At 50.8% G+C, this 19,918-nt stretch overlaps 1 protein-coding gene across 3 annotated transcripts; it reads left to right on the top strand.

Moving 5' to 3' along the window:
* Nucleotides 1–1,735: 1,735 nt before the first annotated feature.
* On the top strand, nt 1,736–19,452 carry LOC141098515 (XK-related protein 6-like). 3 transcript variants are annotated; one of them, XM_073586373.1, is made up of 3 exons: nt 1,736–2,620; nt 10,234–10,450; nt 12,259–19,452. In XM_073586373.1, the coding sequence occupies exon 3, from the start codon at nt 17,525–17,527 to the stop codon at nt 18,650–18,652; it is 1,128 nt and encodes a 375-aa protein (XP_073442474.1). In that variant the 5' UTR covers nt 1,736–2,620; nt 10,234–10,450; nt 12,259–17,524; the 3' UTR covers nt 18,653–19,452. The 3 variants fall into 3 exon arrangements, with proteins under 3 accessions (XP_073442474.1, XP_073442473.1, XP_073442475.1); XM_073586372.1 differs by lacking the exon at nt 10,234–10,450 and having other exon boundaries at nt 1,756–2,620; XM_073586374.1 differs by lacking the exon at nt 10,234–10,450 and having other exon boundaries at nt 1,896–2,620; nt 12,259–12,543.
* The last annotated feature ends 466 nt before the right edge of the window (nt 19,453–19,918 follow it).

Here is a 19,918-nt window from a genome sequence, read left to right as displayed (position 1 = left end):
AGTGGGAGCAGCTGCAGTGTAAAGTATGGGGGTTGTACTCTGCTGTTGTCAGAAATGATGCACAGCGGGGTATTGTGGGGGTGTGCTGGGGAAATGTTGGGGGTGCACAGAGTGGGAGCAGCTGCAGTGTAAAGTATGGGGGTTGTACTCTGCTGTTGTCAGAAATGATGCACAGCGGGGTATTGTGGGGGTGTGCTGGGGAAATGTTGGGGGTGCACAGAGTGGGAGCAGCTGCAGTGTAAAGTATGGGGGTTGTACTCTGCCGTTGTCAGAAATGATGCACAGCGGGGTATTGTTGGGGGGGTGCTGGGGAAATGTTGGGGGTGCACAGAGTGGGAGCAGCTGCAGTGTAAAGTATGGGGGTTGTACTCTGCCGTTGTCGGAAATGATGCACAGCGGGGTATTGTGGGGGTGTGCTGGGGAAATGTTGGGGGTGCACAGAGTGGGTGCAGCTGCAGTGTAAAATATGGGGCTTGTACTCTGCCGTTGTCAGAAATGATGCAGAGCGGGGTATTGTGGGGGTGTGCTGGGGAAATGTTGGGGGTACACAGAGTGGGAGCAGCTGCAGTGTAAAGTATGGGGCTTGTACTCTGCCGTTGTCAGAAATGATGCACAGCGGGGTATTGTGGGGGTGTGCTGGGGAAATGTTGGGGGTGCACAGAGTGGGAGCAGCTGCAGTGTAAAGTATGGGGGTTGTACTCTGCCGTTGTAAGAAATGATGCACAGCGGGGTATTATGGGGGTGCGCTGGGGAAATGTTGGGGGTGCACAAAGTGGGAGCAGCTGCAGTGTAAAGTATGGGGCTTGTACTCTGCCGTTGTAAGAAATGATGCACAGTGGGGTATTATGGGGGTGCGCTGGGGAAATGTTGGGGGTGCACAGAGTGGGAGCAGCTGCAGTGTAAAGTATGGGGCTTGTACTCTGCCGTTGTAAGAAATGATTCACATCGGGGTATTATGGGGGTGCGCTGGGGAAATGTTGGGGGTGCACAGAGTGGGAGCAGCTGCAGTGTAAAGTATGGGGCTTGTACTCTGCCATTGTAAGAAATGATGCAGAGCGGGGTATTTTGGGGGTGCGCTGGGGAAATGTTGGGGGTGCAGAGTGGGAGCGGCTGCAGTGTAAAGTATGGGGGTTGTACTCTGCCGTTGTAAGAAATGATGCACAGCGGGGTATTGTGGGGGTGCGCTGGGGAAATGTTGGGGGTGCACAGAGTGGGAGCAGCTGCAGTGTAAAGTATGGGGCTTGTACTCTGCCATTGTAAGAAATGATGCAGAGCGGGGTATTTTGGGGGTGCGCTGGGGAAATGTTGGGGGTGCAGAGTGGGAGCAGCTGCAGTGTAAAGTATGGGGGTTGTACGCTGTCATTGTGGGTAATGATGTGGGGTGCTATGTGGGGGAATTATACGTCTCCCAGCAGTGGGGTACACATGGGCGTCATTGTGTTTGCAGGTCTCAGGAGTGCAGTGATGGGGAAAGGTCTCTAGCTGAAGAACAACTACAGGTTCCAGCAAGCCATACATATCTGGAATAAGTTTCAAATTAAAAGGGCTCTTCCAGTTTTAGGTGGGGGTTGCAGATCAGGTATGAGAGGGTCTCCTAGAAGCTGCAGAGCAACTACAAGTCCCAGCAGGTCCCCTTATATCAGTAGGAACATGACCAGGAGGAGCAGCCTGAGGGCCCCTGCCCCCTATCAAGATGTAGGTGGGTCAGTGTCAGATGTGGGACTTTGGGGCTCCATCTCCACCTCTGCTTGCTGTCAGTGACAGGCAGAGCCCCAGCCCTTCTCTCCCACCTGACTCCCCAACAATGGGGTCACATCACATGACCCCAGGCTGGAGGCCATTTTGAACTCCCCCCTCACCAAAAAAAGGTGTCCATGAGTCAGGGAGGGGGCGGAAGTGACGTCACCAGGGCGGAAGCAGAAGGATCCCCCCCTCCCCCTTAGGTTTTGGAGAGAAGGAAGATGGCGGCGAAGTCGGACGGCGTGTTGGGGGTCGGCTCCGGTTTCGCCCAGCTGCATAACCTGGACGAGGCGGCGGCGGTGGCGGCTGTGGGGGACGGCCGGGGAGGGGACGGGGACCCCGGGGAGAGCAGCTCCATCCACATCTGCCACTGCTGTAACACGTCGTCCTGCTACTGGGGCTGCCGCTCGGCCTGTCTGCGCGCCCTGCTGCGGAGGGTGAAGGGGCAGCCGCCGCCGCCGCCCGGGGCCGCCGCGCAGGGGGACCGGGCCTGGCTGGACTGCCTGTGGATCGTGCTGGCCCTGCTCGTCTTCTTCTGGGACGTGGGCACCGACGTGTGGCTGGCGGCGGACTACTACTCCCAGCGGGACTACGTGTGCTTCTCGCTGACGCTGGGCTTCGTGCTGGTGCCCTCCGTGCTGGTGCAGATCCTCAGCTTCAGGTGGTTCGCCCAGGATTACACCGGCGGGGGGCTGGGGGCGGTGGAGGGGCTGAGCAGCCGGGGACCCCCAATGATGGGCAGCACTCATCAGCACCACCACTACTACCACCGCCATCATCCCTACACCACGACCAGCCCCGGGGCCGACAGGTTCTGCCGCCTGTCCGTGTGGATCTGGCAGACGGTCATCCATGTACTGCAGATGGGGCAAGTCTGGAGGTAAGAGAGGGCTGCTGCAGTGTAAAGCACAGGGGAGTGGGGTGCACTGAGATATCCTGCAAAGGAAAAATGCTGGTGGCACTGGTTCTGTGCTGTGGAAAAATACTGGTATGATTAAAGGTAATGTTGTACTGGTGTGATGCTGGGGGTACTGGTTTAATATACAGGTAATGTGGGGTGCATTGGATTAATGCAGGAGGTCTGGTTTTCGCGGCTAGTTGACTGGTGTGGAGATCTGGTTGGCTGTGGAGCAGCGGACTGGTTGGCTGTGGAGCAGCGGACTGGTTGGCTGTGGAGCAGCGGACTGGTTGGCTGTGGAGCAGCGGACTGGTTGGCTGTGGAGCAGCGGACTGGTTGGCTGTGGAGTGGAGATCTGGTTGGCTGTGGAGCAGCGGACTGGTTGGCTGTGGAGTGGAGATCTGGTTGGCTGTGGAGTGGAGATCTGGTTGGCTGTGGAGCAGCGGACTGGTTGGCTGTGGAGTGGAGATCTGGTTGGCTGTGGAGCAGCGGACTGGTTGGCTGTGGAGTGGAGATCTGGTTGGCTGTGGAGCAGCGGACTGGTTGGCTGTGGAGTGGAGATCTGGTTGGCTGTGGAGCAGCGGACTGGTTGGCTGTGGAGCGGAGATCTGGTTGGCTGTGGAGCAGCGGACTGGTTGGCTGTGGAGCAGCGGACTGGTTGGCTGTGGAGCAGCGGACTGGTTGGCTGTGGAGCGGAGATCTGGTTGGCTGTGGAGCGGCGGACTGGTTGGCTGTGGAGCGGCGGACTGGTTGGCTGTGGAGCGGCGGACTGGTTGGCTGTGGAGCGGCGGACTGGTTGGCTGTGGAGCGGCGGACTGGTTGGCTGTGGAGCGGCGGACTGGTTGGCTGTGGAGCGGCGGACTGGTTGGTTGTATTCTCTGGGTGGACTGGTTGGCTGTGGAGCGGCGGACTAGTTGGTTGTATTCTCTGGGTGGACTGGTTGGTTGTGGCGTGTTCTTTGGGTGGACTCTGGCTCACCACTCTCTGGTTTGCTGTGGCGCACTGCTGTCTGGGCGGAACGTTGGCTGTGGCGGGCTGCTCACTGGCTGGACTGGTTGGCTGTGGCACTTTCTGGAAAGACTGGCTGGCTGTGGCGCGCCGCCCTCTGGGCAGACTGGTTGGCTGTGGCACTCTCTGAGTGGACTGGTTGGTTGTATCCTCTGGCTGGACTGGTTGGCTTTGGCGCACCACACTCTGTGTGGACTGGTTGGCTGCGGTGCGCCGTTCTCTGGGCAGACTGGTTAGCTGTGGTGCTCTCTGAGTGGACTGGTTAGTTGTAGTCTCTGGTTGGCTGTGGCGCCCCGCTCTGTCTCAACTGGTTAGCTGTGGCGCGCTGCTCTCTGGCTGGGCTGGTTGGCTGCGGCGCGCCGCTCTCTTGGCAGACTGGTTGGTGTGGCGCTCTCTGAATGGACTGGTTGGTTGTAGTCTCTGGGTGGACTGGTTGGCTGTGGCGCACTGCTCTCTGGCTGGACTGGTTAGCTGCGGCGCCCTGGTTGGCTGTGGCGCGCCGCTCTGGTTGGACTGGTCGGTTTTGGCACGCCGTTCTCTTGCCGGACTGGTTGGCTGTGGCGCGCCGCTCTGACTGGACTGGTCGGTTGTGGCACGCCGCTCTCTGGCTAGACTGGTTGGCTGTGGCGCGCCACTCTCTGGTTGGTCTGGTCGGTTGTGGTACGCCACTCTCTGGCTAGACTGGTTGGCTGTGGCGCGCCGCTCTCTGGTTGGTCTGGTCGGTTGTGGTACGCCACTCTCTGGCTAGACTGGTTGGCTGTGGCGCGCCGCTCTGGCTGGACTGGTCGGTTGTGGCACGCCGCTCTCTGGCTAGACTGGTTGGCTGTGGCGCGCCGCTCTCTGGTTGGTCTGGTCGGTTGTGGTACGCCACTCTCTGGCTGGACTGGTTGGCTACGGTGCGCCGCTCTCTGGGTGGACCGGTTTGGCAATCTCTAGGTTGATGCTCTCTTATTGGGAGCTGCCAGGGATGGAGTCTGCTCCTGTGCCAGCTGCTGGTGATGTGAGGACACTGTACGAGGTGCAGGAGCTGCTGCACTTGTAATAATGGGTTAATGCTCAGCTGTGGGGGTAGATGATGAGCTCTGGCTCCTGCACTGACAGTGTGGGGGCTTTATCTTCTCACCTGGCAATGCTACTGGGATGGAAGGTGCAAGAATAACGCTCAGGGACAGCAGGAAGACTGGTGCACAGATTGGGGTTGTGCCGAGATGCTTGATTAGTAACTATGGGGGGGACATGCAGTGAATACGGGGGGACGTGGTGTGGGATTCCTTACATTGGCGGAGGCTGCGGTGGAGGAATGCACTGTGACTATGGAGGAATACACTCATAGCTGTTGTCTGCTCATTTGTGGAGCACAGGATGGTTTCTTGTACTAGTGTTACTATGAATGGTGCCCTCTTCCTGTAAATGTGCCAGGAAGGATGCTGGTGGTGTGGGAGATCGCATATGATGGAGGAGGGGATAATAACAGGGATCCTACATGTGGACAGGAGGGTGGTGCATGCACAGGGATCCTCCTTTTGTGGGTGCATTTGTGGGAGGTGCGGGGATCCTGCTTCTATGGGTGCAGGAGTCAGGGGCACAGGTATCTTGCATTTGTGGGGAGGGGGGCACAAGGATCCTGCATTTCTGGCTGCAGGAGTGGGGGGCACTGGGATCCTGCCTTTGCAGCAGTGTGATTGCATGTGATTTTGCAGGCGTGTGGTACCCAGGATCCTGTACAGTGCGATGATTCACGGCTACGGCGGATGCTGATGTGTAATACAGATGATTCCGCTACTGATATTACTACAGCGCTGCTTAGTGTCTGGATAATATTCCATTAACCTTCATCCATGAGAAATACGGCCCTCACCGGCTTGAAGAAGCTGGGCCACAGCGAATAACCTTCCCCTGCCATTCTCAGAGGTGGGGATCACACAGCAGGAGATGCTGCAGCTTCAGACCTGTCTGTTACACACCCAGATGTGCATCCAGTGTTTATATATCCATCACAGACGGGGGGCCGGCTTCTTGTCCTCGAAGGGGGGACCTGAATCCTGTGAATGTGAAGGGAAATTGGTGCAATGTCAGCAGCGATGCTGGTAGTGTTTGTCAGGCAGGTCAGGTATTGTGTGGGCGCTGAAAGCTGTCCCCAGCCCACGGTGCTGAGCTGCAGTCAGTGCATCCACAGCCTGAGCCGCAGACACCAGACTGGGAGCAGGTTCTCTACCACTATACTGGGAGCCTTAGGTGCTGAACCTCAACCCTATACTGGGAGCCGTCCACAGCTAGAGGTGCTGAACCATACTCCTATACTGGGAGCCGTCCACAGCTAGAAGTGGTGAACCACACTCCTATACTGGGAGCTGTCCACAGCTAGAGGTGCTGAACCACACTCCTATACTGGGAGCTGTCCACAGCTAGAGGTGCTGAACCACACTCCTATACTGGGAGCCGTCCACAGCTAGAGGTGCTGAACCACACTCCTATACTGGGAGCCGTCCACAGCTAGAGGTGCTGAACCACACTCCTATACTGGGAGCCGTCCACAGCTAGAGGTGCTGAACCACACTCCTATACTGGGAGCCGTCCACAGCTAGAGGTGCTGAACCACACTCCTATACTGGGAGCCGTCCACAGCTAGAGGTGCTGAACCACACTCCTATACTGGGAGCCGTCCACAGCTAGAGGTGCTGAACCACACTCCTATACTGGGAGCCGTCCACAGCTAGAGGTGCTGAACCACACTCCTATACTGGGAGCTGCTAGAGGTGCTGAACCACACTCCTATACTGGGAGCTGCTAGAGGTGCTGAACCACACTCCTATACTGGGAGCTGCTAGAGGTGCTGAACCACACTCCTATACTGGGAGCTGTCCACAGCTAGAGGTGCTGAACCACATACTGGGAGCCGTTACGTGGTTATTGTGCTGATCTGCATACACTATAGGAGGAGACACTATAGACCATAGTAGAGGTGCTGAACCATTATATACATTACTCTGTAGGAGCAGGCGTTATAGGGCAGGAGCCATCTTTCTATAGCAGAGGTGCTGAATTACACACACTACATAGGAGTAGACACTAGACTGGGAGCGGTCCATAGTGTCCGTTCTTCAGCACTTCTGTTGCGGCGGGCCCAAGTCCATGATGTCTGCCTCCTACATAGTAGTCTATAATAATGGCTCAATGCCTCTGCTGTCGACGGCTCCCAGTGTATAGTGTGTGCTCCTACACGGCAGAGGTGCTGGCAGACACTATAGACTGGGTGCTCAGTGTGGTAGTAGTGATCTACAGGACGACATGCCACTATATGATGCAGCTGTACTACACACCTTGTAAGGTGCAGCCTCTATCGCCCTGGACCGGTCCATGTGCAGAGGGGCTGACATGACCCCATGTAGGACACACACCTGTCCACTGGGTCCTCCCAGCACTTCCTGTACAGCGCCGCTCTCCACCTATCTCTCCTTCCCTACATAACACGGGTCTCTGCCTGTATCCCTGCTGTCTCCATTCATATTTCTTCACAATATCCGGCACTCCTGATTATTCCCGTTCTGTTCTCACTGCCTTCCCTTGTCTACAATGCCAGTGATTTCCGTAGTCAGACCAGTCCCTGACGCTGCTGCCCGCGGCGGTGGCTCCTGGGTTTCATCGCTCATCATGTACTATCATTTGTGTATTAGATATAATCAGGAGCGTTGGTTGCTGTACTTTATATCATCCCGTAAGCTCTTGATTTTTTTTTTGTGCCTCTTATTTCTACCCCCTCCCCCATCCGGCTCCTTTGCTCGGGCTGCAGCATGTCCTTCTGTCTTGGGCAGGTCTCGGGCGGATGGGATATAAATGGTGGGTCGGCGCGAGGTTTATGCCCTAACCAGTGCCTGGCGTTGTGGGATTCCTTATCGGAGCTGTAAGCTTCTCTAGACTCGTAAGCAGATGCCACAGTGCAGGGTTTTCTTGCTTTTCAGCAGAGACATTGTTGCATTCCCAGGATGTATCGTGGGCTCTTCATGCTGTACGAGCCGCGTTCTGATGATGAGTGTGTGTGTGGGAGGTTAAAAACCGTGAAGGTGGGAGCAGCTGCGGCTCATGACAGCCCCCAACCCCCCACGCCTGCTACATTTACAGATTTCTTTCTTCATGTGAGCTGGGATCATTAAAGGAATACTGATCCATGGAGGTGATCCCCTGGGCGAGACCCTGCCAACATGATTCCACTTTTGCTACCATTTGTACCATGCTACAGTTCTGTGAACTTCTCATATTTGCACCCAATTTTTTCGATTATTATATATAGACCCCCTAAAGTGATCTACTCGGCTTTTACAATTGCTCAGCCACCTCTGCCTCTTTCCAGGCGCGCTCCGACTCCACCGCCGTACAGTATATGCATTGTTGTGGTTCTGATGTTGCCGGGTCTTTGGTTGCTTTGAATTGCAGGACCCCTGTCTTTTGGGGTCGCTATGGGTTAAAATATAATAATAGAAGCAATACTCATCTTACCAATCCTGGTCCTCTGCCTGTGTCTACTACCTGCAGAGATAAAGTCTCGCTATCCGGATATGTGACCACTGCAGCCAGTCACCAGCTAAGTGATTGGCTGAGCGATCAGGAGGTAGAGACTAGCGTGGAACCTGGGAAGTTTAAAAGGGGACGGTTGGGGATATCATGCTCTTTGTAAGGGGTCCTGAAATGATTGAGTTAAACTGGAGACAATCCCTTTAAGAGGACCCTGTATTGTTTTTTTTTCTACGATTCGATCCATTCTGATCAATGCATCTAGCACCAGCCTAAGCTGACTTTAGCGTCTGTTAATATTTCTTTTGCCCATTTCTTCCCCACATATGTGAATGTTTGAACAATTAGTGACGTGATACATCAGTGGCGACAGCAGCATGCCTGCATGATAGTCTGTCTTTCCCCGTAAAGTAAGTGGTGTAAGCACAGGCAGTATTACTTCCCTGTATCGCTCTGGAAATGCTGTACGCACAGATAGTACTGCATCCTTGTCACGCCCTGCAAATGATGCATATGAAGAGGTTACTGCCAGTCTGTCTCTCCTTGTAAATGCTGTTTGCACAGATAGTACTGTCTGTGACTCCGTCTAAATTATGCTAATATATGGTGTACTACCACTATATCTTGCTTGTAAAGGATGTAGGTACAGATAGTACTGTCACCCTGTCTCTCCCTGTAATGGATGTAGGTACAGATAGTACTGTCACCCTGTCTCTCCCTGTAATGGATGTAGGTACAGATAGTACTGTCACCCTGTCTCTCCCTGAATGGATGTAGGTACAGATAGTACTGTCACCCTGTCTCTCCCTGTAATGGATGGTAGGTACAGATAGTACTGTCACCCTGTCTCTCCCTGTAATGGATGGTAGGTACAGATAGTACTGTCACCATGTCTCTCCCTGTAATGGATGGTAGGTACAGATAGTACTGTCACCATGTCTCTCCCTGTAATGGATGGTAGGTACAGATAGTACTGTCACCCTGTCTCTCCCTGTAATGGATGGTAGGTACAGATAGTACTGTCGCCCTGTCTCTCCCTGTAATGGATGGTAGGTAGGTACAGATAGTACTGTCACCCACTCTTTCCCTCTAATGGATGTAGGTACAGATAGTACTGTCACCCACTCTTTCCCTCTAATGGATGTAGGTACAGATAGTACTGTCACCTTGTCTCTCCCTGTAAATAATGTAGGTGCAGATAGTACTGTCACCTTGTCTCTCCCTGTAAATAATGTAGGTGCAGATAGTACTGTCACCTTGTCTCTCCCTGTAAATAATGTAGGTGCAGATAGTACTGTCACCTTGTCTCTCCCTGTAAATAATGTAGGTGCAGATAGTACTGTCACCTTGTCTCTCCCTGTAAATAATGTAGGTGCAGATAGTACTGTCACCTTGTCTCTCCCTGTAAATGATGTAGGTGCAGATAGTACTGTCACCTTGTCTCTCCCTGTAAATGATGTAGGTGCAGATAGTACTGTCACCTTGTCTCTCCCTGTAAATGATGTAGGTGCAGATAGTACTGTCACCTTGTCTCTCCCTGTAAATGATGTAAGTGCAGATAGTACTGTCACCCTGTCTCTCCCTGTAAAGGAAGTCGGTGCAGATATACCTTACCGGAAGTGCCAGGTAGTACGTCCAACTTTCTAAATAAAGTAGGCAAAGGTAGTACTGCTTCTTTGTCTTTTTGTATTTGCATGATAAAGACTTAGCTAGTACTGCCTCCTTGTCTCTCCATGTAAATGTGGTGTCCACAGCTAGTACTGCCTCCCTGTGTATGCTGTAGGCACAGATAGTACCACATTCCTGTCTTCCCATGTAAGTCTTGTAGATGGTGTTTTAAGCCAAAGAGAAAATTGTTCTTGGCACACAAACTAAAACCTAAATATTTCAGAAAGAGAATATTGTCACACATAAGATCAGGACGTGGTAGTAGATCAACCTGTAACTTTTACCGTGTAGATCCATATGGCGAGGGGCTGGAGGCGCTCTTTAATGCGTCTTTACACTCAGTTTTTATTGGCTTTTGTTATAATTACTTTCCTGGCATTGAATACAGTGTTTGCTCTTTCATTGAATAGGCGTCTTCCTAGAGAGCGGCAGCGCGTCATGTCCACCAGCAAAGAATAGAAACACTGCCGAACCTAATGTCACGGATTAAATTACCGGCACCGGCTGGGGAGAGCGTGGCTCATAAGAGAGCGGGGGCTCGTATAGGAAGGCGGCTCACTGAGGAATGTTCCAGTAAGACCAGTCAGGACCAGCAATGATCTGAGTCCCCCTCATACCCTACAAATTGTAAGAATTGGGAAAATGGATAAAGCCCGTCCCGACTAGTGAGAAAGTGGGAACAAGAGCAACAGCAAAATCCAGTGTGGCCCTTAGTCATGTATCGACTCCCAGGGTCGCACTCATCTGTCTTACCTGACTTGACTTTTTTTTTTACCCCATATTTTTAAAACTCGCGCACTTTCTCTCTCACACCTTTGTACTCCCTTACGTGTTCTCTTATGCACTTGCTTGCTCGCACTCCTCTTACTCGTTATCTAGCTCGCCCGCCTTTGCACACTTTCTCGTCCACACGTCTTTGTGCTCTATTTTCTCGCCTGCGCTTCTTGGCGCTCTCTCGTCTTTGTGCTTTCTCTACGTCTCTACCCCCTGGCTCTTTGTTGTCCGAGCGCGCACTGCCGCTCTGCGTCGTCCGAGTGCGATACTCTTTTTCTGTCACCTGTGGCACTCTCACCCGAGCGCGCCCAGTCGCTCTCTCTCACCCAAGCGCGCCCAGTCGCTCTCTCTCACCCAAGCGCGCCCAGTCGCTCTCTCTCACCCAAGCGCGCCCAGTCGCTCTCTCTCACCCAAGCGCGCCCAGTCGCTCTCTCTCACCCAAGCGCGCCCAGTCGCTCTCTCTCACCCAAGCGCGCCCAGTCGCTCTCTCTCACCCAAGCGCGCCCAGTCGCTCTCTCTCACCCAAGCGCGCCCAGTCGCTCTCTCTCACCCAAGCGCGCCCAGTCGCTCTCTCTCACCCAAGCGCGCCCAGTCGCTCTCTCTCACCCAAGCGCGCCCAGTCGCTCTCTCTCACCCAAGCGCGCCCAGTCGCTCTCTCTCACCCAAGCGCGCCCAGTCGCTCTCTCTCACCCAAGCGCGCCCAGTCGCTCTCTCTCACCCAAGCGCGCCCAGTCGCTCTCTCTCACCCAAGCGCGCCCAGTCGCTCTCTCACCCAAGCGCGCCCAGTCGCTCTCTCACCCAAGCGCGCCCAGTCGCTCTCTCACCCAAGCGCGCCCAGTCGCTCTCTCTCACCCAAGCGCGCCCAGTCGCTCTCTCTCACCCAAGCGCGCCCAGTCGCTCTCTCTCACCCAAGCGCGCCCAGTCGCTCTCTCTCACCCAAGCGCGCCCAGTCGCTCTCTCTCACCCAAGCGCGCCCAGTCGCTCTCTCTCACCCAAGCGCGCCCAGTCGCTCTCTCTCACCCAAGCGCGCCCAGTCGCTCTCTCTCACCCAAGCGCGCCCAGTCGCTCTCTCTCGCCCCCGACTGCGCCCAATCTTTCTCTCGCCCGAGCGCTCCCAATCGCTCTCTCGTCCGAGCGCTCCCAATCGCGCTCTCTCGTCCGAGCGCTCCCAATCGCTCTCTCTCGTCCGAGCGCTCCCTATCGCTCTCTCTCGTCCGAGCGCTCCCTATCGCGCTCTCTCGTCCGAGCGCTCCCTATCGCGCTCTCTCGTCCGAGCGCGCCCTATCGCGCTCTCGTCCGAGCGCGCCCAATCGCGCTCTCTCGTCCGAGCGCACCCAATCGCGCTGTCTCGCCGAGCGCACCCTATCGCTCTCGCCCAAGCGCACCCTATCACACTCTCACCCAAGCGCACCCTATCGCGTGCTCTCTCGCCCGAGCGCATCCTAACGCTCTCTCGCCCAAGCGCACCTTATCGCCCTCTCTCTCTGATGCTAGGTCGGCCCTCTCTTATCTGTGACACCGATGTACAGAATTTTCCCACGTTTCGGGGAAGGGGACACTGATGTTGGGGACACTGAGGGCAGGCCCGCAAATAGCATTTCCTTCCACGGTACAGCACCATCACTCTTGTGTTTCATGATTTATTTTTGTTTTACCAACAGGAAAATGTCTTATGGGGTATCCCGGCCCCCAACTGATGCCAAGGACAAAGGGGCAGAGGCCTCTCACATTTATGCCCAGGACAGGCCCTCTGCACAGCTGTCCGACCCTTGTGGGGCCGCTTATCTCCCAAAGAAACAAAGACTTCTGTGATCCCTACTAGTTGAGGGAAGGGGGTCTGTCAGGCCGGACCCTGCATGTGCGGTTTTCTTTACTTTTGTCGTATTTGTTTTTTTTTTTTACAATTTTGTTAATTATTTTCATTAATAAAATTTTGTTGAATCTCATTTTACCCCTTGTGATTTTCTGTTACCTTTGTTTTGTTGTCTTTATTTATTAGCATTTTTGTACAATTTTGTTGATTTTATTTTCATTAATAAAATTTCATTCATTCTCATTGTATCTGTGTTTTTCCTATGTTTGTTTTTTCCTTACCTTTTTTTATATAATTTACAACAATTTTTTAAGTTCTTGCATAACTGTGTTAGGAGTGGTCCGGCTAATGGTGGCAGATCTCATCCTTTCAACATCACCGCTAGAACTTCTCTCCCTCCTCCCCCTGCAGACAAGAAAGGGTGCAAGGAGCGCCCGTCGTGCATGACGCACATCCTTCTAGTTGTCTTTTGGTGTCTTAAAAGGGTTTTCCGATCTAATAAAGTCAGGACATATATTGAGGAGTTGCGTTCACTTTGTTCTGCACTCGCACCGAATCCTCTTCCTTGTTTTTGCACAGCTGGGTGGGCGGCTATTTTTGCGTATTTTTGTCTACGCCGTATTCATTGTTTTGTTTGTGCCTTTTTTTTTTTTAGTAACATTTTTAATTTATTGGTTTTTGTTTTTACGTTCGCCATTGTGGACAGGGTTTCAACATTTGCAACATTTTTAGAAAAGCTGGCAAATTTTTGCACAATTGCACTTCAGTCCAATCCTGTAGTGAATTTGTGCTAGAAATTGATTTTTTTTTTTGTGTGCAACTTTTAGCTTTAAAAAAAAAAAAAAAAAAAGCCCCCAAAAATAGATCTTATTTGAGTTTATGCTTGCACCATTTTAAAGAATTTAGCGCAAAACCCTGGCTCCCCAAAAAACACTAGATAAGTATATAATATGTAAATGGAGTTGCGTGCCTTTGCTGCTGTTTTGGTCGCTGTGACCACAATATAAAGCCACTCCGAGAAAACCCTTTTAAACAGGCTGACCACTTTTTTCGGGGGGGCTAAAAATACTTTTTGAAAAAATCTTTGGCAGACTCTTTATGCTGCACTGGCTGCAGAAATGAGTAAACTGAGCATCCATCAGTGAGCTCCCTCTGCTTGTAAATATATGATTTTTTTTTTTTTCTTCTCAGCTAATTTTATGACTCCGGACCATGTGAAAGTGGAATGTGCAGGCCTTTATAATGTACGGGGAGTCCTTTAATACCGATCCATTAACCCCGCGTCCGCCGTTCTAAACGCTTTCTCCTGGCTTTGAGTTTCACGCGGAGTCACAGGAAGTCGCGCCGTACGTTCCAACAACGGTCGTGACTCATTTACAGTCTGTAAAGTGATATCTGGCTCTTATTTCCCTGCTCATTAAGTATGGATGAAGTACACGTGTTGTTTAATCCCTCCGATGGAGGAGACGCAATGTGTTGACCTTTCCTCGTTTATTAAGAATTTCCGAAGTCTTGAGTTCCCACACAGTTTAAGTTCTCGCTCTAGTTCGATCCTCCCGTTCCATACCGGGTGCCAAACTCCTCCGCACATCCATTTTTTTTTTTTTATTTTTTTTTTAAAGGGATCTGCTTTTCCAAATCTTGGCTACCACCGAGTTGGTTTTATGGCGTCTTAGCTTTTCATTTGCTACCCTGAAAGGTTCCCTCTAAGAACCGATCGTTTCAGAAAACTTTTGGGAGAGACCCCCACCGATTGTGGCACGGCGAGCACTCTGCTCAGTGCTTTCCACCATTCCCAGCACCTTTATTTCAGCAGTCACAGAGGTCTCCGCACCTGGCCCCTCGTAAGGCCTGAATAATCATTTGTTTTTAAGTCCCCTGATAAATCATAGGGTATTTGTTGACCTATTTTGACCCAAATTCTCCTGATCGTGCAAGCGCTTTTTGATGTATTTTTTTTTTCTGCAAAGGCAAAAAAAAAACTTATTTTTTGGCGTTCTTTTAGGGTGAAAAGTTGCATGTTCCGCTTGATAGGTCATAAAATGGGAGGAATAAATATGCACAAAACCTTTTGTTGTTCCAACAATATTTTAATTCCAAAATTCCGTTTTTAGTATGCTTTTGCAGGATTAAATAGGGGAATACCAGGAGCTCGTGATAAACAGGTCTGCTCCGTTCCTCTGCAAACCAAGCCCCGTAAAACGCATTTAAAGCCGGAGCATCAGGAACTGGTTTGGGCTTACATTGGCAAAGCAGCATTTTGCTCTATCGCCTCCTCTTCTGAAGTTTCAAAAAATGCAAGCACTGAAGCGTCAGTGCAGGCTTCTGGTCAGGAACAACCCCTTTCGTTGTGTCCTTCACCCCCACCAAAAGTGCAGGATGCGGCAGGCCACGCTTCAGAAAACTCCATGGAGCTCCATCTGGAACCTTCAAAACTCTGTCCACAATGCTGAACAATGAACATAAAAAAAGAAACAAGAAAACTTCTCCAATTGAATTTGAAAAAATGTGCAAATTTAAGAAAAAAATTGGGGCAAATCAAAAAAAAAGGAAACTAGACAAAAAAAAAAAAAATGTGCAAATGCAAAAATGACTTCAAGGACGGAATTTCTAACTGTCCGGATTTTTTTTGGGGGGGAAGGTCTTTGGGACCGGATTGCAAGTGAGATGTGGACTTAGTCAAGCCAACATTGGGGACCCTCAATCTCAAGCAGTTTGGGGGCATATCTTGACTTTCATGAGAAAAAATGGGGGGGAGGGGGAGGCATAAATGTCCCAAAATGTTGACAAGTATGAAAACTCGAAGTTTTGTGACGTAATTCCAGACCGTGAGTTTTCACACTTTGACCACCGACCCAAGAGACAATCGATGAGGATCTGTATGTAGAAACGGAAGATCCAAGGTCTCCAGCTTCGGTGGCCGCTTGTCACGTTTTCAGCCCAAAGCGCGAGGTCATCGCGTGAGTTAACAGACTTATTTGTTCTGAAGTAAAAATGTGTAAATATCTATGTTTTTCTGAACTCGTAAATCACATCAAAGTTGAGATGAGCTTTGATGTGGTCTTAAATCAGCACAGAGGAGCTCAGAAAAAGGCCGGTGAAACAAGGACAGTGCTCGCATTGCAACACCTGATCTGAGCTAAGCTCTTCATATATGAGGATCAGGAGACCCATGGGTCAGGCCAGGTGTTGTGCATAGAGCATAGTCTAGGTTTCACGGATTTGTAAAACCGTCCTCTGTGCTGATTTATGACCACATCAAAGCTCCTCTAAACCTTGTGTGTTATAAGTTCACAAACAGATAAAGTCACGAGCTCACTGATGGATTCTCAGTTTATTCTGCATTCAGTAAAGAATAAAGCAAAAGTGCATCATTTAACTAACAGCAAGAAATTATTTTTAGCCCCAAATGCACGCATTTCTGTAAAAATAACAAAAAAATATAGTCCATGTTCTTTTAGAGTTATCCGAGGGTGTAGTTCATGGTGTCCAGATTTATTCTTCCTAATAATCGCGTCTCTCACCGCTAATAATATTCTCCGGCCCGTTATTGCACTGGTTGTGATCCCCTTTAGTCCGCCTTCTCCAGTCCCATCCAGAGCTGCACTCCAAATTCTGCTTTTTGAGATCTTACAGCTGACCACTGTTTGTCCTGTGTGAACACAGCCTTCACGCCTTCATTTTAGCACAGTGATGGCTGTATTTCTGTTCCTTTTAATTGGTGCCAATCCTAGGTTGATTTCCCAGAACGCCGCCTACCCGGCGCAGAAGGAATTTCTTAGCGGCAGATCAGAGCTGCGTCTTCTTGATAACATGAAAGCTGTGTACCTTTTGAATGGCGCTGAAAATTTCTTAAGTAGAAAAAAAACCTAAAATATAAAGCCTCCGATTATTTAACTTAAAATGAAATGTGAGGAAAATCCACAAATTCTGACTCTGCCTCATCTCCGGATCATCATCATATATATATCTGAGAGTGATCTGTAGATTAGGTCTTCGTTAACAGCTATCCAATTGTCATCGGATTCCCCCATTACTCCCAGCGCCACAGCTATCCTCCACTGGTCCCAATGCCATGTCTATTCCTCCGGTCCCAGTGCTACAGCTATCCTCCACTGGTCCCAATGCCATGTCTATTCCTCTGGTCCCAGTGCTACAGCTATCCTCCACTGGTCCCAATGCCATGTCTATTCCTCCGGTCCCAGTGCCATGTCTATTCCTCTGGTCCCACTGCTACAGCTATCCTCCACTGGTCCCAATGCCATGTCTATTCCTCTGGTCCCAGAGCTACAGCTATCCTCCACTGGTCCCAATGCCATGTCTATTCCTCTGGTCCCACTGCTACAGCTATCCTCCACTGGTCCCAATGCCATGTCTATTCCTCTGGTCCCACTGCTACAGCTATCCTCCACTGGCCCCAATGCCATGTCTATTCCTCTGGTCCCACTGCTACAGCTATCCTCCACTGGCCCCAATGCCATGTCTATTCCTCTGGTCCCACTGCTACAGCTATCCTCCACTGGCCCCAATGCCATGTCTATTCCTCTGGTCCCACTGCTACAGCTATCCTCCACTGGCCCCAATGCCATGTCTATTCCTCTGGTCCCAGTGCTACAGCTATCCTCCACTGGTCCCAATGCCATGTCTATTCCTCTGGTCCCAGTGCTACAGCTATCCTCCACTGGTCCCAATGCCATGTCTATTCCTCTGGTCCCACTGCTACAGCTATCCTCCACTGGCCCCAATGCCATGTCTATTCCTCTGGTCCCAGTGCTACAGCTATCCTCCACTGGTCCCAATGCCATGTCTATTCCTCTGGTCCCAGTGACAACACTATCCTCCACCACTCCCAGTGCAACAACTATCCCCCACAAGTCCCAGCGCTACAGCTATCCACTATTGGTCCCAGGGTCATGGCTATTTCTACCAGTCCCAGCGCTACAGCTATCCTCCATTGGCCCTAGTGTCATGGCTATCTCTACTGGTCCCAGGACTACAGCTGTCCTCCACTAGTCCCAGTATGACAGCTATCCTCCACTGGGCCAAGTGCCACAAGTTTCTCCTATGGTCCCACACTACAGCTATCTTCCACTGGTCCCACTGCTCCCAGTGTCATGACAATTATCCATTCCTCCCAGTACAATAATTATCCCCCACTAATCCCAGTACTACACCTATCTTCCATTGGTCCCAGTATCATGGCTATCTCCACTGGTCAGAGTGCCACAGGTCTCTTTCACTGGTCCCAATCCCATGGCTATCCACTGCTCCCAGTGTTACAGTTATGTCCACTAGTCCCAGAACCACAGGTTTCAACCTCCACTGGTCCCAGGGCCCCAGGTTTCCCACACTGCAACAGCTATCCTCCACTGGTCCCTGTGGCACAGGGTTCCACCAGTGTCATGGCTATCTCTACTGTTCCCAGTGCTACAGGTTCCAGCGCTGGTTTCAGCGCTACAGTTAACCTCTACTGGTCCCAGTATCATGGATATTCCCCACTAGTCCCAGTGCCTCAGCTTCTCCCCTCTGGTTCCAATGTCATGGATATCCCCCACTGGTCCCAGTGCCTCATCTTCTCTCCATTGGTCCCAGTGCCACAGCTTCTACCCTCTGGTTCTAGTGCCACAGCTATCTTCTGGTCCCAGTGTCATGGATATCCCCCACTGGTCCCAGTGCCACAGCTTTGCCCTTCTAGTTCCAGTGCCACAGCTATCATTTGGTCCCAGTGTCATGGATATCCCCCACTGGTCCCAGTGCCACAACTTCGCCCTTCTAGTTCCAGTGCCACAGCTATCTTCTGGTCCCAGTGTCATGGATATCCCCCACTGGTTCCAGTGTCACAGCTTCGTCCTTCTAGTTCCTGTGCCACAGCTACCTTCTGGTCCCAGTGTCATGGATATCCCCCACTGGTCCCAGTGCCACAGCTTTGCCCTTCTAGTTCCAGTGCCACAGCCATCTTCTGGTCCCAGTGTCATGGATATCCCCCACTGGTCCCAGTGCCACAGCTTTGTCCTTCTAGTTCCAGTGCCACAGCCATCTTCTGGTCCCATTGTCATGGATATCCCCCACTGGTCCCAGTGCCACAGCTATACCCTCAGCTTTACTGTCATTGTGCAAGTTTCAATATTTGGTGTAACGCTGTCGTCTCTCCTTGCTCAGAGATAATTTGCTTCTTTTCATCCTGTGATTGGAGGAAGGTTGCGAATGAAAATAGCAAATACCAAAGCCGTTTATATTATTAAGGAAAGTCGTTCTTTCTCTCCAGATACAATTGTAAGTGGTTGTTTCTGCCGCAGATAAAAGCCGTATTTATGTCAGCTGCTGGTGGCGTTGGGGGGGATCTAATCAGCGCTTTTATTTTGGTCACATCTTAGGGGAAAGCCATTGAACCCCCCGTGTGCAGCTACAAAGCGCTGATGGACAGCAATTCCTAGCGCCAACACACTGGTGTATACGGGGCCGCCTATGACGGATATTTACTCAAATGTACAAGTATATATATTTTATCAGTAAACAAAATGCAAAGTGAATAAAGAAAAGTAAATCGCATCAGTATTTGGTGACCGCCCGTCACCTTCATCACTTCTAGGTACATATGCAAGGATGTTGTAGGATTATTGTTAGGTGTATGAGTAATCACTTACACCAAAAATGTGACAATGATCATCACGGGTAAATGTAACCATAAACACTGTCAGTAACTGAAAGACCTGTGTAGGGTGAGGAACAGACAAACTACTACACAGGTGAGGATGTGGAAGACAGTTCAAGTCTCATCATACATTGTGGCAAGATTAAGCGCTGCAGCAAGACACAAGGTAGGGTAGTTATACTGCATCAGCAAGGTGTCTCCCAAGCAAAGATTTCACAGGAACTGGGGTTTAAAATTGCTGAACAAGAAGAAGCACCTAGAAATGGGCCGCATTAAGAAACAGAGACTCAGTGGTCAGCCAAGGAATCTTAGTGCAGCAGTTTTAAGACACACATCAATATCCTTCCAGACTGTTAAATTTTCCTTTGCAAATGTGTTTTTTTTTTTTTTTTCATGATTGTTGTTTTCCCATTTAATTTTCTTCATCTCCCGGAGAGTAATCGCCTCAAGAAAAATATATAAATCTTTTAGAATCCATTGTTTCCTTTCCCTGATGGAAAAACCGCCCCAGTGACTTATTGGCCCTTTTTTCTTAGCGAAGTATTGATTCTGATGGAAATTCAGAGACGAAAATGTGATTGATACACTGATACGTTCAAAGCAATATACACATACTGGTCAGACCGATCGCTTCCATTATATGTGTTATATCTTCTGTTTTACCATGCTCTTTATATATACAGGTGCTTGTCACAAAATGAGAATATCATGAAAAAGTGAATTTATTTCAGTTCTTCAATACAGTGACTCTCCTATCTTCTATAGAGTCATTACACACAGAGGGTTCTATTTCATGTGTTTATTTCTGGTAATGTTGATGATTATGGCTTACAGCCAATGAACACCCAAAGTCATT

The sequence above is a fragment of the Dendrobates tinctorius genome, unplaced genomic scaffold, assembly GCF_039654945.1.
Source record: "Dendrobates tinctorius isolate UK_male_01 unplaced genomic scaffold, ASM3965494v1 ptg000093l, whole genome shotgun sequence".
Classification (NCBI taxonomy): Eukaryota; Metazoa; Chordata; class Amphibia; order Anura; family Dendrobatidae; genus Dendrobates; species Dendrobates tinctorius.
This window is presented reverse-complemented; position numbering and strand designations above follow the sequence as displayed.